The 25,475-nt window shown below is 34.8% G+C and overlaps 1 protein-coding gene across 1 annotated transcript; it reads left to right on the top strand.

Moving 5' to 3' along the window:
• Positions 1-1,903: 1,903 nt before the first annotated feature.
• On the top strand, positions 1,904-13,088 carry LOC128996018 (ubiquitin-conjugating enzyme E2-22 kDa-like). Its single transcript, XM_054421132.1, has 5 exons — positions 1,904-2,178; positions 3,904-4,056; positions 4,386-4,468; positions 7,808-7,971; positions 10,107-13,088. Exons 1-5 carry the CDS (start codon positions 2,116-2,118, stop codon positions 10,241-10,243), a joined length of 600 nt encoding a protein of 199 aa, XP_054277107.1. The 5' UTR covers positions 1,904-2,115; the 3' UTR covers positions 10,244-13,088.
• The last annotated feature ends 12,387 nt before the right edge of the window (positions 13,089-25,475 follow it).

The raw sequence follows: 25,475 nt of genomic DNA, 5'->3' as shown, positions 1-25,475 counted from the left end.
ATTGTTACAGAAGTAAAATATGAAAAAATAAATTGAAGAGATTTTGACATGTTGGATTGTTGTACTGGACACAACTATGCCGTAATAAAAGTTTCTAGTCAATTATAAGAAGTCAGTGCAATAGAACATGATACCACCGGATACCACGGCCACCTTTAACTTTACAGGCCGCGGCCTGGTACAATTAATTGGTAACGTCGCAAGTAGGTTTGTTTAGCGACATATACGTCCCATAAGATAACATGGCAGGTAGAGGTGACACCAGGGGCCCATTTCATAATAAACTACAAGTTACAAGTTACAACTTGTAACTTGTAATTTCCATAAGATTTGCATTGGGCGATCAGCTGATTCACTAATAATATTAGTTTGTACTTTATTATGAAATGGGCCCCAGCTCAATAATATTTTATTATTCATTTAAATTTAAATTTATGAAGATAAATTATTAAAAGATTGAAAATAAAACATATAGAATTGAAAACCAAAACAGTATAAATTGGATATATATGTGTGTACATTTAAAATTGGAGTCAACATTTTCATAGCCCAGTAACCAAGCTTTCGTATTTTTAAAACATATACAACTACCGAACTACCATAAAAACAAAACAGCTGTTACAACACTACTTGGGACGTTGCCACTTCGAAGGCCGTGGCCATGGTGTTTAAGGTGGCCTTGATGATACTGTATTACAAAGTAAAATCTCCCCATGGTGGAAGGAAAAAACAAAATCTCCCGTTAAAGGGATGCACACACCGAAGCGGTGTGGTAGCGGTTGCGATATTCTCGCGGTGATTTAGTACAATGGAAGTAAATGCAAGCGGCCACACCGGAGCAGTAGCGGTATACAAAAAATACAAGAAAAATCACCCGTAGGTACCACCGAACCACCACACCACCGAGATGCAGCATGTTCCATTTCACCGCCCAGCGGAGCCGGTGCGACGAGTTTTTTTGTGTCCAGGGGCCCATTTCATAATAAAGTACAAACTAATATTATTAGTAAATCAGCTGATCGCACAATGCAAATCTTATGGAAATTACAAGTTACAAGTTGTAACTTGTAACTTGTAGTTTATTATGAAATGGGCCCCAGAACTCCAAGCAACCGACATAGCAGCTAAGCTTTCTGATCGAAAATATCTATTTGTACTCAATTGCCATTCTGAAATATATGTCTCAAGACGTTTCTCATATTTTCTCAGTTCATGTATCAATGTATGGTATTCACAATGTTCAAATCGCCTTTTGTTGATGTCATGTACCCACTCCCTATCTTTGCACTCGTCATCTTCAGGTACACAGCTAACAATAGCCACATTTCTTCCTCTCGTCTGTCATATTTCTAAATAACAACACATTGCACTTGTTAACTGCACACTCATAAATGACAACGAAAAATTACTGTAGAATGCTGTCACCGCAGCGGTGTGGAATCGCTCCAGTGTGAACGCCCCAGCGATAACGCCGCGGTGGTGATGGTGGGTGAAGGAGATGAAAAAACGCGCCAATATCGCCACCGCTCTCACCGCTCCGGTGTGTGCAGGCCTTAAAAGAACACAACTGCGAACTGCGATATTTTGTAAAGGAAATTTAAATCACTGATGATGGTTGGTTGGGTGATAACAATCGTAGATTAAGCATACTCCTTTGTTTTCTTGATATAGTACTAAATAATTGTTACCATCAACAATAAAAAAAAACACTAAAACCCCGTCATATAATTGTAAAATAACAAAATGGAAAAATTTTTAGAACTTTAGCCTTACGCTCCTATGACGTCATGTGAAGTCTGTACTTACTGTCTATGTCAACTACCGTAAAATTATTAGTTTTTGGTAACCTTGTGCTGAATAAGCAGAGCAGATGGTCTTCCTTCTTTTCTTCCATCGCTCTTGTCAATGTTGAAAAGCGTTGTTATTTTTACACTTTACAATTTTTTATATCACCACTCCACTCATCCAGTCCAGAGGTGCAGAAGCGAAAATTCTGAATTTGTAGTGAGAAAAGTATCTTATAAGTGAAAATTTCATTATAAATCAAATTACACTTACTAATGAAATGAGATAGTTCCTTGACCTTATAATTATTCAACATTTTATATAAATAAAATGGCTAATATAGCAGCTCAAAGAATCAAACGAGAATTTAAGGATGTTATTAAAAGTGAGGAGGTAAGGTGTTTGGATAGTAACTTCACTATCCTTTATCATACATAGGCCTTTATTGTTAATTCATTTTTTCTTTGAATTATTTGTTCATAAAATGTCCATCAATAAAATTCCGTCCTTATAATCAGTTTATAGGATCTAAATATAGTAATTTAGGCTAAGGCCTTGCCTAGTTATAACTACTTAGTCATGCCTGAATGCCATAATATTTATATTTAGTGTTAATTCAGCCTAAATGCTGAAAAGTGAAGACCAAAAAAGGCTTAGGCTTACTAAAACAGGAACAGTAAGTTAGGCCTAGGTATTTTACCTGTTTTGTCATGCCCGTTATAAGTTACTCCCTAAGTTACTTGGTTACCTGTAACAGAGGATACCGGTACGCGTCTGGTAACCAGACGTGGATTAGGCATCCGGTAGTGAAGTCACCGGGTTGTGGGGTCCCGGAACGCCATTACCACAACGATACGATGTTCGTCCAGCGTTGTTCGTGGTGTAGTGGATAGAGTGCTCGGCTGATATCCAAGAGGTCCCTGGTTCGAAACCCATCGGTTTCTTTAACTTTTTGTCACAGATTTTGCTTTGAATGTAATTTCTTCTTAACTGTACATCTTTTGTTAGAATTTTTTGCATTTTATAATTTTATGTTATGAAGAGAATTGAACCTTCATTTGATTTTTTTCATTATCAGCAAGTTTGGTTGGTTAGGTTAGGTTATGACAGTAACTGCCGGACGCGTATCCTCTGCGTACCTGTAACCTGTATCCTTGCTTGCTTTAGCTCTAGTATCCTTCACAAGTAAATCTCCATTTACATAAAAGTTTTCCACTAAACTTTGCTTTCTCGCGAAGTGACGTTGACATCTTAAAGCGTAAAATTTGTTGCAACGCGCAACTTGTCGAAAACTAGTTTAGATCTGTTCCCTCTCCACCTGGGTTGCCGCCTTAAGTTATGTTAGGGAAAATCGGGACATGGCCCCCCTCCTCCACGGATTAACATCTAGGCTTAAATGGGCATAAGGAACCAAAATATAGAACCTGCTCGCTAAGTTATGCACTTCTTGATTTTCTGTCCGATCGATGAAATAAAATATACTATTCCAAGTCACTTCTTCATTCTCAGAAAGTTTGGACACTCCCGTCGCACCTTAGCTCACTACTTAATGGATCGATGTCATCTTCTTGGAGATAACTTAAGCTATCATGTCACTGCCATTATAGCCTACCTAACCGCAGGCATCAACGAGGGTCTCACCTAATATCTTATGAACCTCTTGTCAAGTAGAGCTGGCTATTATGACACAGGTAGCCACGGCAATGATCATGTCTTCGTCCTACATCCTTGACACTACTGCCTATTTTGTGGCAATTCATTGGTAACCAGTTTTCCTCTCGTTGCTCCAATTTAGAGAAGAGTGACTTTTATTTTTCCAGAAAAAAATTTTCCTCTACAGTAACTTAGTTGGCTCTAATTTTTAAGAGCAACTTTTCACTGTATCAACTTTGGTGTAAACACGCCTTTAGGTAGGCTAAGTTATGGAGAAATGAAACCGTTCCAAACTAACTTAACATAACTAACCAAACTTGTTAAAGTTAGAACCTCTTAGCTATGATTTTTTACAGCTGCTAAAAAATTGAAACTAGGTACATATTTTTTCTTAAATAATCTAAATTTTAATAGTCAGTAAATTTAACATGTAACAAAAATCAATCAACAGATCCTTCTTTCCAGATGGCGAAATGTGCAATTCGAGTAGAACTAGTGGATGACAACTACACTGAGTTAAAAGGAGAAATTGCCGGCCCTCCCGATACTCCTTATGAGGGAGGCAATTTTATATTAGAGATTAAAGTTCCAGAAACATATCCTTTTAATCCACCCAAAGTAAGTATTTGATTGCTTTGATTTATTTTTATGTCCTTGTAATCCAATACTTCATGATGTTCATTTATGGTTATTTCTAGGATTTAATGTATCATGAACTCTTTAAAATTGTCTCTGTTAGATAACAAGATGAAAACGCTGAAAATCTGTTTAACACAGATCAAAGCTATGTTTGCCAACCAAAGTGCCACATGCAGATGTGTCCGAAACAAAACAATGTGTTGGAATAAACGTTTTTGCAGTGGACTCATTGCGTAACAGCTAACAACAAATCAGCAATTACAATATGTTTTTATAGTTGGGCTTAAACTTTACTTTGTCTGTTTCAGGTTCGATTTATTACAAAAATATGGCATCCAAATATATCTTCGGTTACAGGAGCGATTTGTTTAGATATTTTGAAAGATCAGTGGTAAGGTTACTTGAGTTCTATTTATTAACTTTAGTTGTGTCTGAATATTAAAAATTAAGCCTAATTCCTATTAGATTCATGAGTCTCTGAGGTTGCAGTATTTGACTTGTTGCTATTTGACTAAGCCAAATTGGTGGTGCAGTTGGTTTAGTGCATGGAGCATGGGATTTCTGTCCTGATTCCTCTTACACCAAAATCTTTTACTTGTGACAATGCATGATAGACCACAACTCAGCGATTCATAACCCACCATATGGTTCTATTGGCTACAAATTAAAACTAGGCCTTGTATAAATAGTACAGTAAAAATATGTTTTGACCCAAAAAAAATTAGCACAACCGGGGAATTTGGTACAGATGTTGGGTGTACCTTCCTTTTGAACATACTAAAAGTCCCCTAAAATTGAAGCTGTGCTACGGCCGCCATATTGGAAAATGGCGGCATATTTCAGTATTTTTCGCTATAGTGACTTTATTATTAGAGATACAGGTAAAAGATAAATATACAAAATGTAGGTCATCTAAAAATACACATTTTTTGTATTTACCATCTTTCTCTAAACCCAACGGTTTTTGAGTTATTTGTTATTAAGTATATTTAGTTTTTTTCTGTTTATCAAAAATAGGTGAAACACGTGGAAATTGACCGTTACTATCAAGGATTATGATAATGTATTCTATTTAGTTAAATAGTATGATACTATAAAATCTCAAAATTTAAGCTTATTTTATGAGTAAAACAACTACGCCACAGCAAACCTGCAGACTCAGCAAATTTCTATTTGATTGGATGTTTTATTAAAAAATGTATATAAATAAAATTAGGTTCAACAGGTACCTAGGTTTGCTGCTACAGGTAGGTTATTATAGTGTGTTTTTTTTTAGTAAAATATCAATACCTTACAGTAAAATAACTAATTTTCCAAGTTTGATCAAAATATATCTATAAACAAGCAAACTGCAATAGCTAACTAATTCATAAGAATAGCATGGGAGTTTCAAATTTACAATAAACGAATTTGAATATACAAATTTTGGTTGTGTTTACTAAAAAGGTGGCGATTATTCGTCACGATTAGAATATTAACCAAAGGGGTTTTCAAAAGGAGATGAAGCAAGTAATTTAAGTACTGTAATATTAACTCGTACCAAGTACCGAAAATATTGTATGCAGTGAGGAAATTAACCATATTTTGTAAACTACGCAATAGTCATATTAATATTTTATCTTCATTTTTTACCCATTTAATAGTTAACATTTTAGTATTTTGATGGCACCACCACACTAACTAACTATACTTGACATCCCATTGTAAATTTGGAAGGGTGTTTTTCGTGTCTAGTTCATGTTGGTGACTAATTAAGTATGGTATAGTATAGTTTGTTTTATTTATCAAAAATCGGTGAAACCCATCGCAATCGACGGTTACTTTCAAGGTTTACGACAATTATTCATCCCACTTAGTTGATATCAGAGCGATAGTGGTAAGCCATCAAAATATTAAAATGTTAATTTATTAAATGGGTAAAAATGAGTATAAAATATTAATATGACTATTGCGTAGTTTACAAAATATGGTTGATTTCCTCACTGCATACAATATTTCCGATACTTGGTACGAGTTAATATTATAGTACTTTAATTACTTGCTTCATCTCCTTTTGAAAACCCCTTCGGTTTGTATTCGAATCGTGACGAATAATCGCAATCTTTTTAGTAAACACAACAAAAATTTGTATATTTAAATTTGTAAATTGTAAATCTTAAGCTAACATGCTTTTATTATTAATTAGTTAACTGTTGCAGTTTGTTTGTTTATAGATTTATTATGATCAAACTTGGAAAATTTATTATTTTATACTAAGTTATTGATATTTTACTAAAAAAAACACACTATAATAACCTACCTATAGCAGCAAACCTAGGTTCCTGTTGAATCTAATTTTATTTAAATACAATTAATAAAACATCCAATCAAATGGAAATTTGCTGAGTCTGCAGGTTTGCTGTGGCAGAGTAGTTTTACTTATAAAATAAGCTTAAATTTTTAGAGTTTATAGTATCACACTATTTAACTAAATGGGATAAATTATCATAATCCTTGATAGTAACGGTCAATTTCCACGTGTTTCACCTATTTTTGATAAACAGAAAATAACTAAATATACTTAATAACAAATAACTCAAAAACCGTTGGGTTTAGAGAAAGATGGTAAATACAAAAAATGTGTATTTTTAGATGACCTACATTTTGTATATTTATCTTTTACCTGTATCTCTAAAAATAAAGTCACTATAGCGAAAAATACTGAAATATGCCGCCATTTTCCAATATGGCGGCCGTAGCACAGCTTCAATTTTAGGGGACTTTTAGTATGTTCAAAAGGAAGGTACACCCAACATATGTACCAAATTCCCCGGTTGTGCTAATTTTTTTTAGGTTTATGGAATTTTTCTCTTATTTTTACTGCACTAAAATGTATAGAAGATAAAATTACTAGCCTACTTAATTATTATGCTGTAATTTTCTAATCTTGGAAACAAAAACAAGGATAGTTCCAGGGATGCCACCCGTCCCGATTCTGTCGGGATAGTCTCGATTTTGTTTCCTTATGCCCGTATTTAAGCCTATGTTAATCCGGGAAGGGGGGGGGGGTATGTTCCGATTTTTTTACTAGCCTAGGGTGGCAATCCTGGATAGTTCTGTCATAAAAGAACTTTTTTTTAGCATATTTCCCCATAGGGAAGTAGATATTCATAGGTGACACGGTAAGACCTAGGCCTGGGACTCGAATTTTTTTTTTCATTTTGATGTACCCAGAGACCAAAAACACAATCTGTTCAAATTTGTGTGTGTGTTTGTCGGTAAATGCGCTAACTTGATTAATTTTGGTCCGGTCTTGATGAAATTTGGCTTGAAAGTGTAGGGCAGGATAAACTTGAATGAGTGGGTAAACCAGCAACGTAAACTAGGTCATGGAAACGGGGTATGGGTTTTTAAATGTTCAAAAATTGTTTTTTTCTAACTCTTTTTCTCAAAACATAAAAATTTTCATTGCAACTATTGTTACAGAAAACATACTACTATAACCCAGAATGCCAACCGCATGGTAAAATGCATTAAGTGTTTTGAAAGAGCTTTGCCTGTTGATTCGTAGGCAGCGCCACCAGCGTTGCTATGCTGAGTGCATGGTTTCTGTGCTATTGTATAGCTTAAAAAAACAAATAGTTTTGTATATTGAAGTGTTGTTCAGTTCATGCTATGGAGAAAATTCCACTATAGCGTACAGTAGTTAGTGATTGATGATGAGCCAATGTATCCACACATTGATGTGCAGGGCCGCAGCGCTAACATTGCGCACTGTGCTGCTCTCACTGCAAGCTTTGATGGCAGCCGCAGAGCCCGACGATCCCCAGGACGCTGTTGTCGCTCGTCAATACAAAGAGAACCCCGAAATGTTTAGACTCACTGCCCGTCATTGGACTGCTGTTTATGCCGGAGGTGGGTTCAGGTTGTGAGACGAATACAATAGACGTAGAGAGTGTAGTTCCCCATTATGTATTGCTTCATACTTCATACTTCTTCTTCATTTCTTCATCTTTGACCAGCAGTTGCTGGATAGATTGAGTCAAAACTGAACTAGTCGGCCTAACTAGCACTGTGCAGTCCATCGTCATAAAGAATATAAAAACTAAAACTTTAATTAAATATTTAAATATTTACAGATTGGCGGCAGGGCATAGCCATTTTTCAATTTTTTGCTTAAAATTTTGGGGATCAAGATCCTTGGTACTAGCTGGCAATGTATTAAACTATATAGGTCTAGTTTAATTGCTAGTATCGGGCGCTCACTTCACTCATTCTTAAAGATGTAGGTTTCCTTGTAAAAAATTTGCTATTTTCACTGAAAATAGCAGATTTCTGCACTCCTTCACTTTCCTCTAAGTTATTGCAATAAAATATATTCAGCATGACCTATTATCGCATAACCATAACTAGGCTTAAGACTGTGTCAAAATTTTACAGTATGAACAAAATTAGAAAGAAGGAATCTTAATGAAGAATTGCATTATATATATATATCTTGGAATTAATCAGTAGTGAAAACACGATACTTAGCTTAATGCAACAACAAACAATTTATGAACAAAATTCAAGAAATAAGACAATACATCATTGAAATCAATAATTTTAACCATTGGCTGAACAATTCAAAACAAATTTTTCAAAATAAGACAAATTTGGTTAAATTTTGGGTGTATCCTAGATTTGCACTGATTTGGTGTATGGACCCTTGACTACCTAGTCTGACCCTCCCTCACTCACTTCCTCAAGCAGCAGTTTCAATCATGAGTCTTCTATGTGTGTTCTGTTCTGAGTCTTCCATCCCTACTGCCCTCGATAACATTTTTTGTGACTGGGGATGTTGATTGTTTTTCATCATAATAAAAAAGTTGGTTAAAATAAAAGCAAGGTACAGAGGAAACACTCAATGGAACACCGAAGTGGGGTCTAGCACTAGTCGCTGGTGTCTAGCACAAGTCGCTGGTGTCTAACACCCCCCTCACCCTGATGTACTACAACGCTCACGGTATAGAAAGATCCTTGTGCCCTATGCGATAGTAGTTTCCGCACAGTCAGGCTCTCCTTTGTAATGGTGTAGTTTTTTTCTTTTTTTATTTCCAATTAGTAAATTTTAAACCTAACACTTAGCTTAACAAAGTTGCCGTCCCGCCAAAGCTCCGCCAATGGCTCCCCAGGCTTCGTGTCGGTAGGCTGTCTCGTTGTCTTGTCTTTGTAGTCGTAGTCCAGTCCAGATGCCTGTAGCCTCCACAGTCCCACAGCTCCACGATCACCTCCCTGCCGTTGTCAAGAGTGGTAAAAGCAATAAAACTCGTCCTCGTAGTAATTTAATATTTGTTTGGCTATCTTCCAAACCAGGTCAACAATCAACAAACTGGCTCTTGATGTTCTAAACTAAGTTTACTTATGTCAGATTATAGGTAAAGTCTTATAGTTCTTCTTGTAATAACACACCACACAGCGACTGCCACCTTCCTCGACACACTTCAGAACAAGTGATAAAGACTTACACAGTTACTAGCTACTGCTACCGACCGCCATCATTAGACATGACTCTGTCTCTGTCTCTCCTCTCAAAACGAGACTCCCCTGTAACTAAGCTTTTGATTTTCCGCTTGGCTTATTGTCCTGTATAGTGCTGCCCCAATCGTTCGAGTTTTGATTTAAGTTGTGTGTGGAGCGCTCTAGTGACTTCATGTAGTTAAGAGATTTTTATAATTGATTTCAATAAATAAGAAAATTTTGAACATACCATTACACCTTGCCTGTTACAAATATATTACCCACAGTATATTAGAGCTGAAAACGCACGGTTCTCCCATAAGCGAGTTTCCTCTATAGTCTATACCTTAATTCCCTGTGGTGAAAACAGAAGAAAAATTATACCAAACATGACCATGTTACTTTTAAAGCCATGAATGTTATCCTTTCTCTAAACCAACCCTTACATCCTATGAAGCTACTGCATTTTATGAAACTCAAACTGATAACAATTTATTTTACGGGAATGGAATGTGTAGTTCTATCGATGGTCAAGGGTGTTGTGTTTTCAGGACCAAACGGCAACCCTGAGTTTGATTCTAAGATCCACCGCCTGACAGACATGGGAATAGACGAGGACCAAGCTCGCGTGGCTCTCTCCACTTACAACTGGGACCTCGTGCGTGCCACGGAACAGCTGTTTAGTTAGTCGCCTCACATCACCTGTAAATCTCATGAAAATTACCTTGTAAAGCCAGGTCACATTCCTAGATTACTGAGTTGCATTTTAAAGAGATTTCTAAATTTCAAATCATATACAGAACTACACATTTTTATATGATCAATAATATTTTTAACGCGAATGATTTTTCATTCTATTCATTAAGGCCCGTCAAACGGGAAAATATTTTTTGAACTTTATAGTGGTGTAATTTAAAATTGAACAGTACTTTTTAGTTGTATATTTATTTATTATTCATTTGTTTACTCATGATTTGTGGTGTTTTAGAAACATTTAGGTGACAATTTTTGTCACTTTCACTCGCAGATGATATTTATTTTCCTTCAAGATTTTATGTGTTAAATATTATAATAAATCAACTTAATCAAAATCTTATGATCTTGTCTAGTTCACAAACTTGTACATAAAATGTCACTTTTGTACATAGAAAAATATCCTACAATGTTGTTGCTCTATTTTGTCTTTGTTTTTTGAGCTGAACATACCTCCGAATTGGAATGCTTTAGAACGCTCATTCGTTGTGAATGTCTGTGATGTTTTTATGTATCGAAAATGTTTGTCCTTCATGTATTTTTGTTTAATTTATATAAAATAGGATATTATTTGCCATAGAGGTGTGCAAGAAGTTATGGTGAACCAAAACAAGTGGTTTTTAAGGCATGGTAACAGCATTGATGTTTAAACCAGGGATTGGTGTAATGGGAACAGTGGAAAGAGTTTCCTTACCTCCCTCCTTCTGGAGAAGGTCTTTCCCGAACAATATCCAAAAGAATATTATTGCTATTGTTATACCGCTTTTTCTTGTGCTATACCACACTTATCAATGGAAGAAGTTATAGGGCGATGGATGAAGAGGAGTCTTAGCTCCCGATAGGTTTAAGTTCCCGTCATAGATCCAATAGTTATTTTAGCTATTTTAAGTAAGTTATACCTTAAAAACATACTCGTTAAACATACTCAACTTATAGATTCATCATGGTGGATCGGATGAAGACAATTTTGGTGTTAGTTTCAATCCGATTCTTTTTGAGGTTGTGTTTTTATTTATTTATTTCTTGTTATTTCACTTATTTCAAAACAAGTTTAATAGAAACTAATTCATGTAATGTCATTAAAAAAAGCTCCTCTGGTTGTATAAACAAAAAGTAAACCACAAACCATAAAATCGATCCAAAAAGAAAAGAAAAAAACACTTCATTGATATTAGAGCCAATGGCATCAACATGAAACACGCATAAAGACTTCTTACTTTATACTGAGACTAGCTGTAACCCGCGGGCTTTGCCCCGTTTAACTTCTTAATTTTCAAGATGATTTCGTTTGCATGGCTCAATCACGTCCTGGTAAAGCTATAACCAGATTTAGAATGAATTTATAGTACAACCCTGCTAGTCCGTCCCCTACGGGACCAGGACCATGGTCGGAACAATGGAAAGGTCGTATTACCCGAGGAGCATAATAAATGTCTACATTCATTGATTAACTGATATTTACACGCACGATTGCAAATTCAATAATAATGTTTTTGTGACCGTAGAGACGTTTAATATATTCCAGTATCGCGGCAGACAATGATGGTGTTTTTCGTGATCGTAGAAAACATTCAAAAGTTTTCCACGATTGCAGAAGACAAAGATGATGTTCCTTTTAACGCAGGAGATATTCAAGAGTATGCCGCGATTGCAGGTAACAACAATAGTTTCCACGATTGCGGGAAACGATGATGATGTCTAACGTTTGTGGGGGATGTTCAGGTTTTTGCCACAATCACTGAAGATGATAATGATTTTTCCTAGACCGTGGGATTAACCTAGGGGTCCACCATATCGGAAGACAATGATAATGTTCCTGTGACCGTGAGAGACGTTTATTAATTTTCTCGGCCGTGAAGGATGGTGATATATGTTTTCGTGAGACGGTGATTACGTCCAAACAGCCATGGAAAATAGTCACGATAATACTGTGATAACATTGTCACTCATAGGCGATGGCATGGTCGGATTAAGCAGGGAGCCGTTCTAGTCGAGATCGTATTACTGAGGTTCTACTGTACGTAATTGAAGCCACTGACAGAGTGCTGATGTCTTTTGAAACCAAGACTAAAAGGACAACTTTGGTCTCTATAAACTATCTCAGTAAAAAAACCCGAGGAAATTTAATTTTAGACCAGTCCACTCTGTGAGTATTCAACTACCTCCATTTTTAATACAAAATAGTCTAAAACTGGTTCATATTAATGGGATGTCTACTTCAAAATCTTAAAGTGAATGGTTTAATCAACACCTACTGATGCTTTTAAAAGTGTTTGTATTGAATTTTGGTATGAATCATAGGATTAGGATTGCCTTAAACAGTAATTTAAACAAAAAAACTTTGTTTCTTTTAGTATTAAGTTTTGTATGACTTATAGGTGATCAGCATGAATTTGATCGGTGGATGAGTTGTATATTTTTATAGTTTTTAAAGCATTATTTGTAATCTCTTGCACACCTCTGAATTAAGCAACAAATTTCAAACAACAAATCTTCAAACATTAGTACAAATTATTTTACATAATATCATACAAAAAACTTTAAAATGAAGAATCTAGGTACGGCTCTAATTTACGTGTTTTAAGTAGATGGTAAGTGGAAAAATATACTCATAAACTACACCAAAAATATAAAATCGTTTAACTTGTTTTGTTTAGTACAGGAAAATCATCATTTGAATTCAATTTTACCTTTTGTAAGTAGCTTCATATCTTTCATGAACTTGTGAATATAATTAGTTTTTAAATTGTCTTTAATAAATAGTTTTGGTTATTATTGAATGCTTATTTGTTATCAAATCCTATTCAAAACTACAGTGACAAAAACACACATACTTTTGTATACAAAAATGATTGAGAATTTGTCAAAAAATAGTTGGCTAAATTTCTTTTGCAACACCAACTTTAGCGCAAGATGATAGTTTTGAAAAATACTTTAAAAACGTCTGAATTCTTCAATCTTGAAGCTTGAAAAAGTGTATGTACAAAACCAGAATGGGAGATATTGATGATTTAAAATCAATATCAACATCAAGTTTAGTTTTACTATCTGTCTTTATATTAAATTCTTACAGAAACTTTTTAATATGTTGTGAAATCTGTATACAATTTCTACTTTTAGCCAAGATTGATCACAATAAGACAAAGAAGCAAATCTGTCAAATAAATTTATCAGATATTTCTTGTATTCAATCAAAATGAGCCAAATATAAAATTTAATGCCAAACATGATGAGTATAAGATTTTACATGTATTGCAAATTTAAAGATTGCAATTAAACACTTATATTGTTATGCTTTACCGTATGCCATACTAAAAAGTGCTTGTCTATTTGAAACGAAATTGCAATGTTTGGAGAAAAATTCATATCTTCCCCTTTTTTAATACAGGGTAGCTGAAAAGTAACTTGTACCCCCTCCTAACTTTTTAACCATTTGAGATATTTGCTAGGTCAAATTTAAATTCCAGCCCCACCCTCCCTCGTCATCATGTTACTACAACAATGCTCGGTGGAGGATGACAATGCAATATGAAATTTCGCACAGTGCTCGCCGTTCAAGCTCTTCTTTGCTCGTCACATGATTCCAGCACAACATACTGAAAGCGCACTGTTGTCCCATAAGCGTGTATCCTCTGTACCTTACTTCTCTGTGGTTTAACTGGAAAAAAATTCATTCTTGATTTTCTCTTTATTTTTAGTTTTTACCCATAGAACCATATTCCGGTGTTTGGCTGGTCACCTACAGGACACCCTGTAAATTTGGCACTTTAGAGCAATAAAAAAACAAAAAATAATAAAAGTAACAATAATAATAACAATAACAAATAATAAAAAATAAAAAAACAAGTGTTAATAATTTTGTATTATAATATTGTGTGGTGAACAAGTAGTTAAGTTCTAAATACTTATTTATCTGTACATTTTAAACCTTTAATAGAGTTATAGAGAACTTATTGGTTGTAACTAATCTCTTAATGAATCAATTTGATTTCTTTTGCCACTTTTTACCACTGACATTTTTCCCAGCAAAAAAAAAGAAAAAATGGCAAGAAATTTGAAATTGTTAATAAAAGAAGGGAATCTCTGATGTTTAAAAACGTCATTAAACTGTATGGAAATGCAATGAAAACTGTACACAGAAACAGTCTCTCCAAAGAAAATTAGAAAATTATAATAAATGTATAAATAAATGTATAAATGTATAATAAGCAAGACAAGGGGGCAATGACCCACGCATTCGACCAAATCGCTGCTTTCTCATTGATATGGATTTTTTATGTCTCAAAGCATTTACAATGACAAAAATTAAACTAAAACTATATTCATTTTTAATTTCAAATTTCCATCCCTCAAAAGTGTTTTTAAAACGTTAAACAAACCAATAACTTTTGAAAAGATAAATCATTGAACTATCAAAAATATGTAAAAATTAGGTCCATTAATAGTTTTTGTTTACCAAGTCTTCTTAAGACATGTTTTATTTTGTTTTCTTAGTTGACAAAAATAAATATCTCGATTCATGATTATGATATTGTGGGATTTTTCATGTACGAATCCTGAAAAAAGTTCATTTAATTAACGATGCTTGGGTTGATGTTTTGTCAGATCTGCACCCTTTTACCTTCTGAAGGGCAAGTAATGGTCTGATCAAGGACAAAAGGGTGTGGTATAGAATATACAATTCACACCACGGAACACTGATGGTATCAGATTTTAAAGTTATTGTACGAATCAGTTGTGCAAAAACTGCTAGCAGGAACTCTTTGTACGTGTCAGAGTTGTAAAACCTTTTGTGACATCCAAAAAGTAGAATTATGGGCCTTGATTAAATAAAACCTTTTTTACTATATTTTCACATGTATTGTGATTATTATATCCAGAAATGTAATTTTATAGTCTCATTCTTGGTTCTGATATCATATAACAAAAGTGAAACAAAACTTTGAGAATTAAATTTGTTGGGAAAACAATATGTTTGACCCAGCGTAAACAAACTCAACATACAAATAAAATACTGATATTACAGTTTTATTATTTATTTAGTTTCATGAAGTTGTCACGTAATAAATATGAAATCGGGTCCTTTAAAGTATTGTTTTTAATATAGTATGGCTTAGTAACATCATGAACAAAATAATTATCTTACCATTTACAAAAATAAGAAATAGTTATTTTTATTGTATGATTGAATATTAATATTGATCATCCTCTTGTCATCTATGGTTTTATGATTGACTGTTTTTCAATGTTTAAATACTAGACAGGAAGGGAAATGTAAATACCTTGTTAAATGTCTCAGTTCTCTTGAGACACTGTGTTCCCTTATTGAGCAAGATCCGTGAAGATGACGCATCGGCAACAAAATATGCATATAGGGTCGTAGAATGAAAACCATTTGAATACAGAAAACCAAAGTAATTTTAATTTATTTCAATATTTCTAACCCTCACGTTTTATTTGTATTTATAACCTAAACCTAACTAAATAAAAACCTAAACAAATCTTTGCCTAATCTGTATTTTTTTGTCACGTCACTGTAACATCGGACTAATTTGTTCTTGAGTCTTCCAAAACTATAGTGTGTTAGAAGATCTCAGTTGGAAGAAAGAGAGGAAATTGAAAGAGCAAAAAAATGTATTACAAGAGAAACAATCTCTATCCTTGATAGCTATATAGGCACTTATGGATATGGCACTTTAATTCCATCTATAAAATATGTACCTGTTGTTTGAGTGCTAACCACGTGTCCCCTGTAGGTCATGAAGGTCAACCACTATGAAGCTGTCCAGTGTCTGTGTTCAATGAAATGAATTGTCTCCCAGTTTTCCTTACCCAGCATCCTTAAAATTTCCTTATGTGGTCTTTGCATAGCGCTGTGTAAGTTGAAAGTAAATTGTATTCACCGGTACTAAAAAATGTGGGAAAAACCGGAAACAGCAGTTTTCATAAAATAAGTTGTATAGTGTAGGTCTACTAATAATGCCCTGTTAGTTGTTATTGTTTGGATATTGGATGGGAACTAAGAAAGGTGGGCTCATATTCAATATTTTTCCAGAGTAAGTTTTTTAAGTCCTTCAATAGCAATATGAATGAGACAATAAATCAGACTTACGGACATGATAATGCTCAATCCACAGAAAAAAGTGTTTCTCTTGCAGTGTTCGTGCTTAACACAATACTAATTATACTAACAAAAAGGTTAGTTGTTACTACACAGCTCTATTGTGATACTACATCCCTCCTGAGATAACAGCCCTCTAGTGATATTACAGTCATTCCCTCTGTTAAGAGTACAGCCCACTTGTGATGCTACTGCAGCCCCTCCTTTGACATTACAACCCTTTCATTATACAACATTCCCTCGAGATTACAACCCACTTTTGATACTACAGTCCACCCTTTGAGATAACAGCCCTCTGGTGATACTACAGTCCTCCCTTTGAGATAACAGCCCTCTGGTGGTACTACAGTCCTTCCTTTGAGATAAAAGCCCTCTGGTGATACTACAGTCCTTCCTTTGAGATAACAGCCCTCTTGTGATACTACAGTCCTTCCTTTGAGATACCAGCCCTCTGGTGATACTACAGTCCTTCCTTTTAGATACCAGCCCACTTGTGATACTACAGTCCTTCCTTTGAGATACCAGCCCTCTTGTGATACTACAGTCCGTCCTTTGAGATAACAGCCCTCTTGTGATACTACAGTCCTTCCTTTGAGATACCAGCCCTCTTGTGATACTACAGTCCTTCCTTTGAGATACCAGCCCTCTTGTGATACTACAGTCCTTCCTTTGAGATACCAGCCCTCTTGTGATACTACAGTCCTTCCTTTGTGATACCAGCCCTCTGGTGATACTACAGTCCTTCCTTTTAGATACCAGCCCACTTGTGATACTACAGTCCTTCCTTTGAGATACCAGCCCTCTTGTGATACTACAGTCCTTCCTTTGAGATAACAGCCCTCTTGTGATACTACAGTCCTTCCTTTGAGATACCAGCCCTCTGGTGATACTACAGTCCTTCCTTCGAGATAACAGCCCTCCTGTGATATTACACCGATCTAATCTGATCTAGTAATTGTTTTACTATTGATTTTATTCCACGAAAATGTTGAGAAAATATTACCAATAGTTTAATAAATTGATTGTGTTTACATTTTCAATTACATTTGAACGCTTCACAGCTTAGCTAAAAGGATTGAATTAGGCTAATTCGAATATTATCAAACTAAGTGGCAAGTGTATTACTTTTTTGGTAATTTAAAGGATTTCAGAAAATAATTCATCTGTTTTAAAGCAGCTCTGAAATACTTTTTTAAGTTCAAGTTTCATACTTTCGTTGCAAATCGCCAGCAAAGCTAGCCTTCATTATTATATTTAGTAGCCTACCTGCTTATGTTATCAAAGCTTTAAATTTTTTGTGTTCTTAATTTACTTTTTGGAGAAGGCTTTCCATAATCAAAGTCAGTGTGCGTCCTAAAACAGCGTCTAGAGACTAGAGTGGTAGGTTTTACAGCTAATTCATTTTTAACACCTCACTTTGTTCAACATTTTTATTTTTAATATAATTAAATCCATCTAAAGTGTCTTAATTATTTCTGAAAAGATTAATAGTTGGCTCAGCTTACAAACAACTGATAAGGTAACGGAAGAGCTGGAACATGACTCCAAGGCCTCTTTGAGATACGAGCACTACACTGTTTGACATTTCATGTACAGTGACAGTACACGACAACCCAGACACAGTAATGTTTACTTTTGGTTCCTTTTTCCTCCTAAGTCAATCAATCAATCAAACCCTTATAAATAATCAATTATGTAAAACAATTAACAAATTGTGTATGTTGTGTCAATATCAAACAATCCACTTAACCACTGTAATTATTGTTGAAATACTCACCTTTATAGAACAGTGTTTCATTTAGGAAACTCCAATAGGTATTTCAACATTATCTGAGCACATCCCTCTATCAGTTAGATCGTTTAATCGCTTAATTGATATTGAAAACTATTTTGAGTGACACCGTAACAGAAATAATTTGCAGTTTTGAGCCAGCATAACTGTGGGAAGTGTAGTTTTTTCTTACATTATATAAGCCAATGGGAAATAGAAATAGGCTAAGGGCAGTATTAGCGGTTAAAATAAACGAAATTGGTTTAAACACAAACTAAGACTTTGGTCATCCACGATTAACCCAAAGAATGGTTCCAGGTCAAGATTACTAGGAGTGAAAAATTGACTCTTTTCTGTACGCAGTCGCATTATATAGTAGATACAAAAAAGAGTAGCTATTAATACTAAGTACTAAGTATTATAAAGACACTTTCGCTCCGTGTGATGAAAAACTACTTTCATCACACTACCTATGCAAATAATCATTACAAAATTAGACCACATAATTTGAGGTTATACAAAGTCGTCATCAATGTTTACATTTCTGTTGTTTACAAATATCGTGTTGAGGTTAGCAAACCGACAAATTTACCATATGTTTTTTATAATCCCTATTTTGAAGTTACCCGAAAACGATGATTTTGCTGAAGATTTAATAAGGGAGTATGTTTTATCTATGATTTAATGTACCTAACTTATGTACTCGATTTCTTGTGTTGGTTATGTTAAAAATACAGAATCAGTTGTAGTCAGTGACTGGGTAGTGTAATATAAGACTGAATTAATTAAGATCACAGAATATTCTGTTTAGGCGGCAATATACGCATACAACAGGACTACAGAAGAATAAAGTACCGTACTCAAGATAAATATTAGATAAATAAAAATGGCTGCTTAGTGCTTTCCGGACAGTATGATGAAAACAACATTTGGCTGGCAGTGTTTCTTGCAAAAACGTATTTTTAGAAAAAAATCAGCAGTCCCGTTTTAAATTATCCTGTATTAAATAAAGACGCCTGATACGGTGACAAGTAAGGTACCGTCAGATCTTAAATTTAATTTAGATTTATAGATAATTTACTTTCATTACTCCAGTTCACCGTTGTATCAAATTCATTCTGCATGATTTATGGGACAAAAACATGAATTTGATCTTGAAATCTAATTCGTATTACAATACTATTACGAAGAAAGAGACTATAATAGAGATCGGCACGTAAGAACCACATGTTGGCGATTCTATTGTAATCACGTTGGAATAACCGGTTTCATGGTAGAAGAAATGTAACTCGGCTCAATGTCTGGGTTAAGGGCCCAAGGACACAGAGCCCGGGAAAAACTTCGTATGTTTGGCGACTGTAGTTTGATGTTTGATTGATTAGTTTGCTGTATTTATAGCTATATAGCAATTATCAAAACGAAACTAATTAATATTTTATGCTATTTTTATCTTGAAATGTATTAGTGGTATTTGAAACCAATCTCAACTTAATGAAAACGTACAACTAAGTATTATAAATTTATGTATACATCTTTTATTTTATGTATTAATACATTTATTTAATAAAGTATTTTAAAGGTTTAAAGTATCTGTATTTTATCTAAGCTCTATTTTACTTTCTCCCCCTACTCATAGTATACGGAGAAAGTTTTGTTTTCGTCAAAGTTTTCGTTTTTAAATCGAAATATCCAATTCGTGGTTTCGAAGTGATATCTGTCTGTGTGTGTGTGTGTGTGTGTGTGTGTGTGTGTGTAAATCGGTACAATGATGATGACGGTGATCCCCCATAAAAACAACTAAAATTGTATTTTCACAAAAATGACCCGAACTTCGATTAACTACTTTGATTAAAATTTGGTATGATAGGTAACGAAATAGCTGTACAACCCCTATTACCATAAACATTGTGCCCCCCACCCCAGCTTAATGACACTTTAAGTTTCCCTGCTTGAAATGTGCAGTCCTCCTTACCATAGACGAAATCATTAAATATTTAATTATTTTTTTCTATGTCCTAACATAGAAGCACAGCAAACGTATGCTAATACTTTCAGATTTATTAAAAAAAAAAAAAAAAAACTATTTGTGTGCACAATATAAACATCAATCATCTAATAACTAATGTACAGTAGAACCTACAGTTTTGGCCTTTTTACACACCTACTTTGATTTCGCAAAAACTGTGAATCAATTTGCTAACAAAGTTATTTGGAATAATTTTTAATATTTACATTTGTTTTTATAAATCTTCCACTAGTTGAATTTTGCTCAAGATTTTCATCTATTTTTATACATTCCGTAGAACCAGGGCTAGAACAGCATCACTATACACACCTAACCAAGTTTAGAGGCACCTATTTATCCAGCCTTTCATCGATTATTTACTAATTTAACGTCTCAAACAACTTTTTAGAAATAGCATTTCGTTTGAGGATAATTATAACAATACGTTGAATAAGTTTCCAGTCTCATACTCGCTCTATGGGCGGGGCTTGGTCAACTAATAGCGTTTAATATATTATGTCGTATAGTGCTTTTAAACTAGTACTAGTTACGGCCAAGAATGTTGCACTGAATTGCATTTTATTAATCAATCTGTCAACGTTATAAAAAATATAAGGTCAGGGTCGAATTTACCATTAGGCACTCGCCTACACCGCAAAAACATTCCAGTAAAGTGTAGTGCTACCCACATAATTGTAGAGTTTGGACCGTTATCCTTTTTGATTTATTATTTTAATGTGACTAAATTTAGGCTTAGTATTATTTTAAATGTAAAGATGTCTATTACATGTATATATTTAATGAATATTCAATTCTATCCTACAAAAAATACCCCCGCAGCAGCATCCTTGCAGTCTTAGCGAATTGCCATTAGTCTAATTGGATTTTTACTTAAATATTCCTTAAAAACACGACAGGAAAGCATGTTTTTGTATAGTGTTAATAGTATAGTAAAGTATGGAATAAATCAATTTGTCAATTGTCATCAAATAATATATTCATTAACAAACAAACCACAACAGTTTAGTTTTTCTCCATCAGAATAACGTGGTAATTTTAAATGTACAGCCAACCCCCGTAACCCTTTAATGGTACATCAACGCTACGGTGTTTGCAATTTAGTTAGTCACCGACCGTACCACTATCTCTCGATAGTGGTACGGTCGGTGACTAACTAAATTGCAAACCATACGGTTCTCACCGAAGATCGATGTTGTCTAGGAATCTGTACCAGCATCGACTGAAAAATATATACCAACACATCCACTAGTATACCATTAACTATTGGGGATCAATAGGCAAAGACGGATATGGATAGTTTGTTTATAGGCATATAAAATAATAAACGCATCTCAAAATTGGACAAGTACATTTTGAGTCGACTGCGATTCTTCTCCTCGCATTAAATTGTAGTTTGACCACGGTTCCACAACCGAATACAAAATACGCTTTGAGTAGGATCATCAATACTTGCTGTGTCAATACGTGACAACGAATGATTTCTTAACTGATTAATTGCCACAGGAAATCACTTTGAAAAGTTCCATTCCTCTTTGCATCGAGAGGAAGTAGTCCTACCTCGCTGCTCTGGCGTTCTAACAGCGCTTTTCCGTCACTTGTAATCTATTTTTGCATTTATATAATCATAATCCCTTTGAGTACCAACCCTCGGCCTTGACTTGGTTTTAGTGATTTAAGACTCCTTTAGAAGGATACCGTCCTCGCAAAACTTACGTAACTCCCCGGAAAACTAGGAAGAGAGGAAGTTACATAACGTATTTCAACTTCCGAAATGATCCTTGGGACAACTATTTTTCAACCTCCATAAAATGAGGATTTAAATACTTAGACCTCAATTAAAGTGCCTATCTCCAATGAAGGATAATGGGTACACATTTTCAGGTTCGCTTCTTTCATTACCACTGTAATATAAATCTGTCTTTAAACGTGATGCGTGTACAAATGCTCATGAAACTGAGCAAGTTTTGTTTGTCGTTTGAAGTTATTTTTGGTGACGGTGTTAATGGTGTTTGAGGAATCATTGTGGACTTCACCACGAATAGTATAAAACAAGTTTTCTCGGTGTTTCGGGATCTGGAATCTGATCTCGTCCTCAGTTTAGAAAGTACCCAAAACATAAAAAGATAAGTAAACAAACCCAGATAAAGCTTGGAAATCACATAAAATTACCACAGAGAAAACTGTAGCCAGACTAGCATGCACAAACTATAATGAACACGAAAAAACCTAGAAACAGCAACTGCATCTGTTTCAACAACTAATGGGGAAAGATCATCAATTACCGTTAGTATAGATTTCCCTACTTATGTCTCGTTTAATTTCCTGAAAAGCTAAAGCTGGCAAAGATGATGGCAATATAGGAAAAGATTTTCAATCAATCAGAGGCCTAATCTTGTTTGAGAACGTAGGAACCCACTTTGAGTAGTGAGAAAATATCCCTAATGCACGTTTTAATTTATATAAGGTATCGTTATTATAAGTTAACGTTAGACATAATTGGGGGGGGGAAGTTCTAGATTAAGTAAATCCTACCAGTATGTTATGGGAGAATATTTTTAATAAAACTTAGTTCAGCTGCATCGCTTTAGCAATCAATAACGACGCCCTCAAAGTGCCTAATAGAGAATTTTTTCTAGTCTACTTCTGAAATTCAAACGGATCCTTCTGCAAAAACCATCTCAGACACTGCAGTGTCCTTGCACATCACTGGTATGGTTATCTGATAAACAGTCGAGAAGGCAAAAAAGTTCAGCAGACAAAAAACATTCGTTCTAAAAAACCTGCATTAATTAATTAAGGAGTAAGAAAGAAGTGTCGAACAAAAAGCTACGACCGAGTAATAATTTATCGATAATAACAGATTGTATGTGTTTAATAATAACTGTTGATAATCTTACTGTATTTATTTTTTTCCAATTGAACATTTTCACAACCATGGCCAAAACTTAAAAAACAAAATTAGAACTAGCAATACAGTTTATTAGGCTGAAATGACAGATTCTTCATTCTGCAACACCATGAGAATTGCTTTCTTGTTGCAATAGTAGTCAGGTTGGGTAGCAGGAAAATATTTCAGTTCTGGCAGACAGAATGCAATTTTAGGTGGTTATGGTATACAACTTTCTGAACCTAAAACCACCCAGACCCCAATTTTTAAAGACCTCGGTCGTCCGTAATGACGTCATCAAAATGGCGGCTGTAAGAGGATGTTGAGTCCCCATGAATTGGCTATAACGACCGAATGCCTGAACCGATTTTCATGAAATTTGGCACACAAGTGCTTGAATACATTATCTCGGCCTGGGTTGAAAATGGTCAAGTTTCATCAAGTCATTTCAAAATGGCGGCTATTCAAAACTAAAAAAAATTAAGAGGAAAATAATTGTGAATTGTTTTATACAGGGTGAGTTTTAAAAGAGTTCCCCCCTACTTTTTTATACATTTCTTAAGATATCAACTTTGAACCATGTCAGATCATTGTAGAGTAGCAAGTACTTCATTTTGACTGGGTTTACATTTTTGGCCGCCATCTTGGATCTGCCATTTTGGATACAAAAATATTTTTTCAAATGTAAAGATAGGGTTGTGACCCACCGTTTCAAACAAAGCCTTTACGCTAAATACGATGCTGCAATCTGTTTAAAAAAATTTTGATCCATTCTAAAGTTATGATAACTTTTTATAACTTTATTTTTAGTCCATTATTACATTGTGCACTTACACACTAAGGCCATAATCTCAAAATAGTGCTAGATATTTTCACTCGGTTATGACGGATGTATTTTTTTCAGCCACCATCTTGGATCCGCCATTTTGAAATGTGATAAATTATTTTAAATATGAAGGGGGTGTTGTGACCCATCATTTTGAACTAATTTTTTATGTTGAATTCAATGCCGCAATCCGTTTTTCATTGTCATGTTTGGTTTTTGAAATATTGACATTTTAAATCAAAATAATTGTTATATTTTATCAAGAAAGCTTGATAACAAAAAACGGATAAAATAAAAACTAGTTGAAATGAAGTAATCGCTACTCTACAATTATCTGACGTGGTTCGGAGTTGATATCTTAAGAAATGTATAAAAAAGTAGGGAGGGAAACTCATTTAAAACTCACCCTGTATAAAATCACAATTATTTTCCTCATAATTTTTTTAGTTTTGAATGGACGCCATTTTTAAATGACTTAATGAAACTTGACTATTTTCAACCCAGGCCGAGATAATCTATTCAAGCACTTGTGTGCCAAATTTCATGAAAATCGGTTCAGGCATTCGGTCGTTATAGCCAATTCATGGGGACTCAACATCCTCTTACAGCCGCCATTTTGATGACGTCATTACGGACGACCGAGGTCCTTAAAAATTGGGGTCTGGGCGGTTTTAGGTTCAGAAACTTGTATACTATGACCACCTAAAATTGCAGCCTGTCTGCCAGAACTGAAATATTCTGCCACTATATGCAGCTATACGACCCCACTATAGGGAATTTAGATTAAATACTTCCGTACACACATATTTAGTTTGAAACTTAATTGACATGACTACCTGCATAAAGATATAACACACACACACACATGCCCGCACACACACACACACGCGCGCGTCTATTTGCCCATGGCCACATAGATATGATGGATCTTCTCAGGGTATCCAAGATCAATGCTACTTGTCTTGTGATGGCAGGACAGACACGGTCATAAGATCTTAGACATGTTATATAACCTAATGTTCTAATGACCACGGACATCCGGCATTGCCAATGATAAGGTTGGAATCTGCCAACCTTATCATTACAGCTGATCCCGGCCGAGACAGCGGTAATGTCTTCTTCCTTTTCCTATAAAACCAATCAGTCGTATTACATGATATCTCAAGGCCATCAGAGATTTGAGGAAGCCTTCAGTTGTGGTCAAACCTTGACATCCAACGGTTCGCATTCGATCACGAGAGTGGTTTATATTTTCGAATGTAGGTCAGAAAGTGTCCATAGTAACTTTTCATATGGGTTTGTTATGTGGTTCAAAAAGCTTTGAAAGACTTTACTCTGAAATCAGGTGACACAAGGTAGTTTTACATTGAATTTTGCAACACGTAAACATGCCACATACAGGCCAATTTTTTCTGTATTTCTCTATGTAATCAAAGGAAATTCACCTAAAAATACACGTTGTCGTGTAAATACTTATTCTTTTTTTGAACATCTGTTCTTTAAAAACGTAACCCGTATAAGAGCGTGAGAAATATT

The sequence above is a fragment of the Macrosteles quadrilineatus genome, unplaced genomic scaffold, assembly GCF_028750875.1.
Source record: "Macrosteles quadrilineatus isolate MER2022 unplaced genomic scaffold, UCM_ALF_1.0 Scaffold_5__1_contigs__length_97177068, whole genome shotgun sequence".
Taxonomy (NCBI): domain Eukaryota; kingdom Metazoa; phylum Arthropoda; class Insecta; order Hemiptera; family Cicadellidae; genus Macrosteles; species Macrosteles quadrilineatus.
The sequence above is the reverse complement of the archived record's forward strand: the minus strand, read 5'-3'. Positions and strand labels throughout refer to the sequence as shown.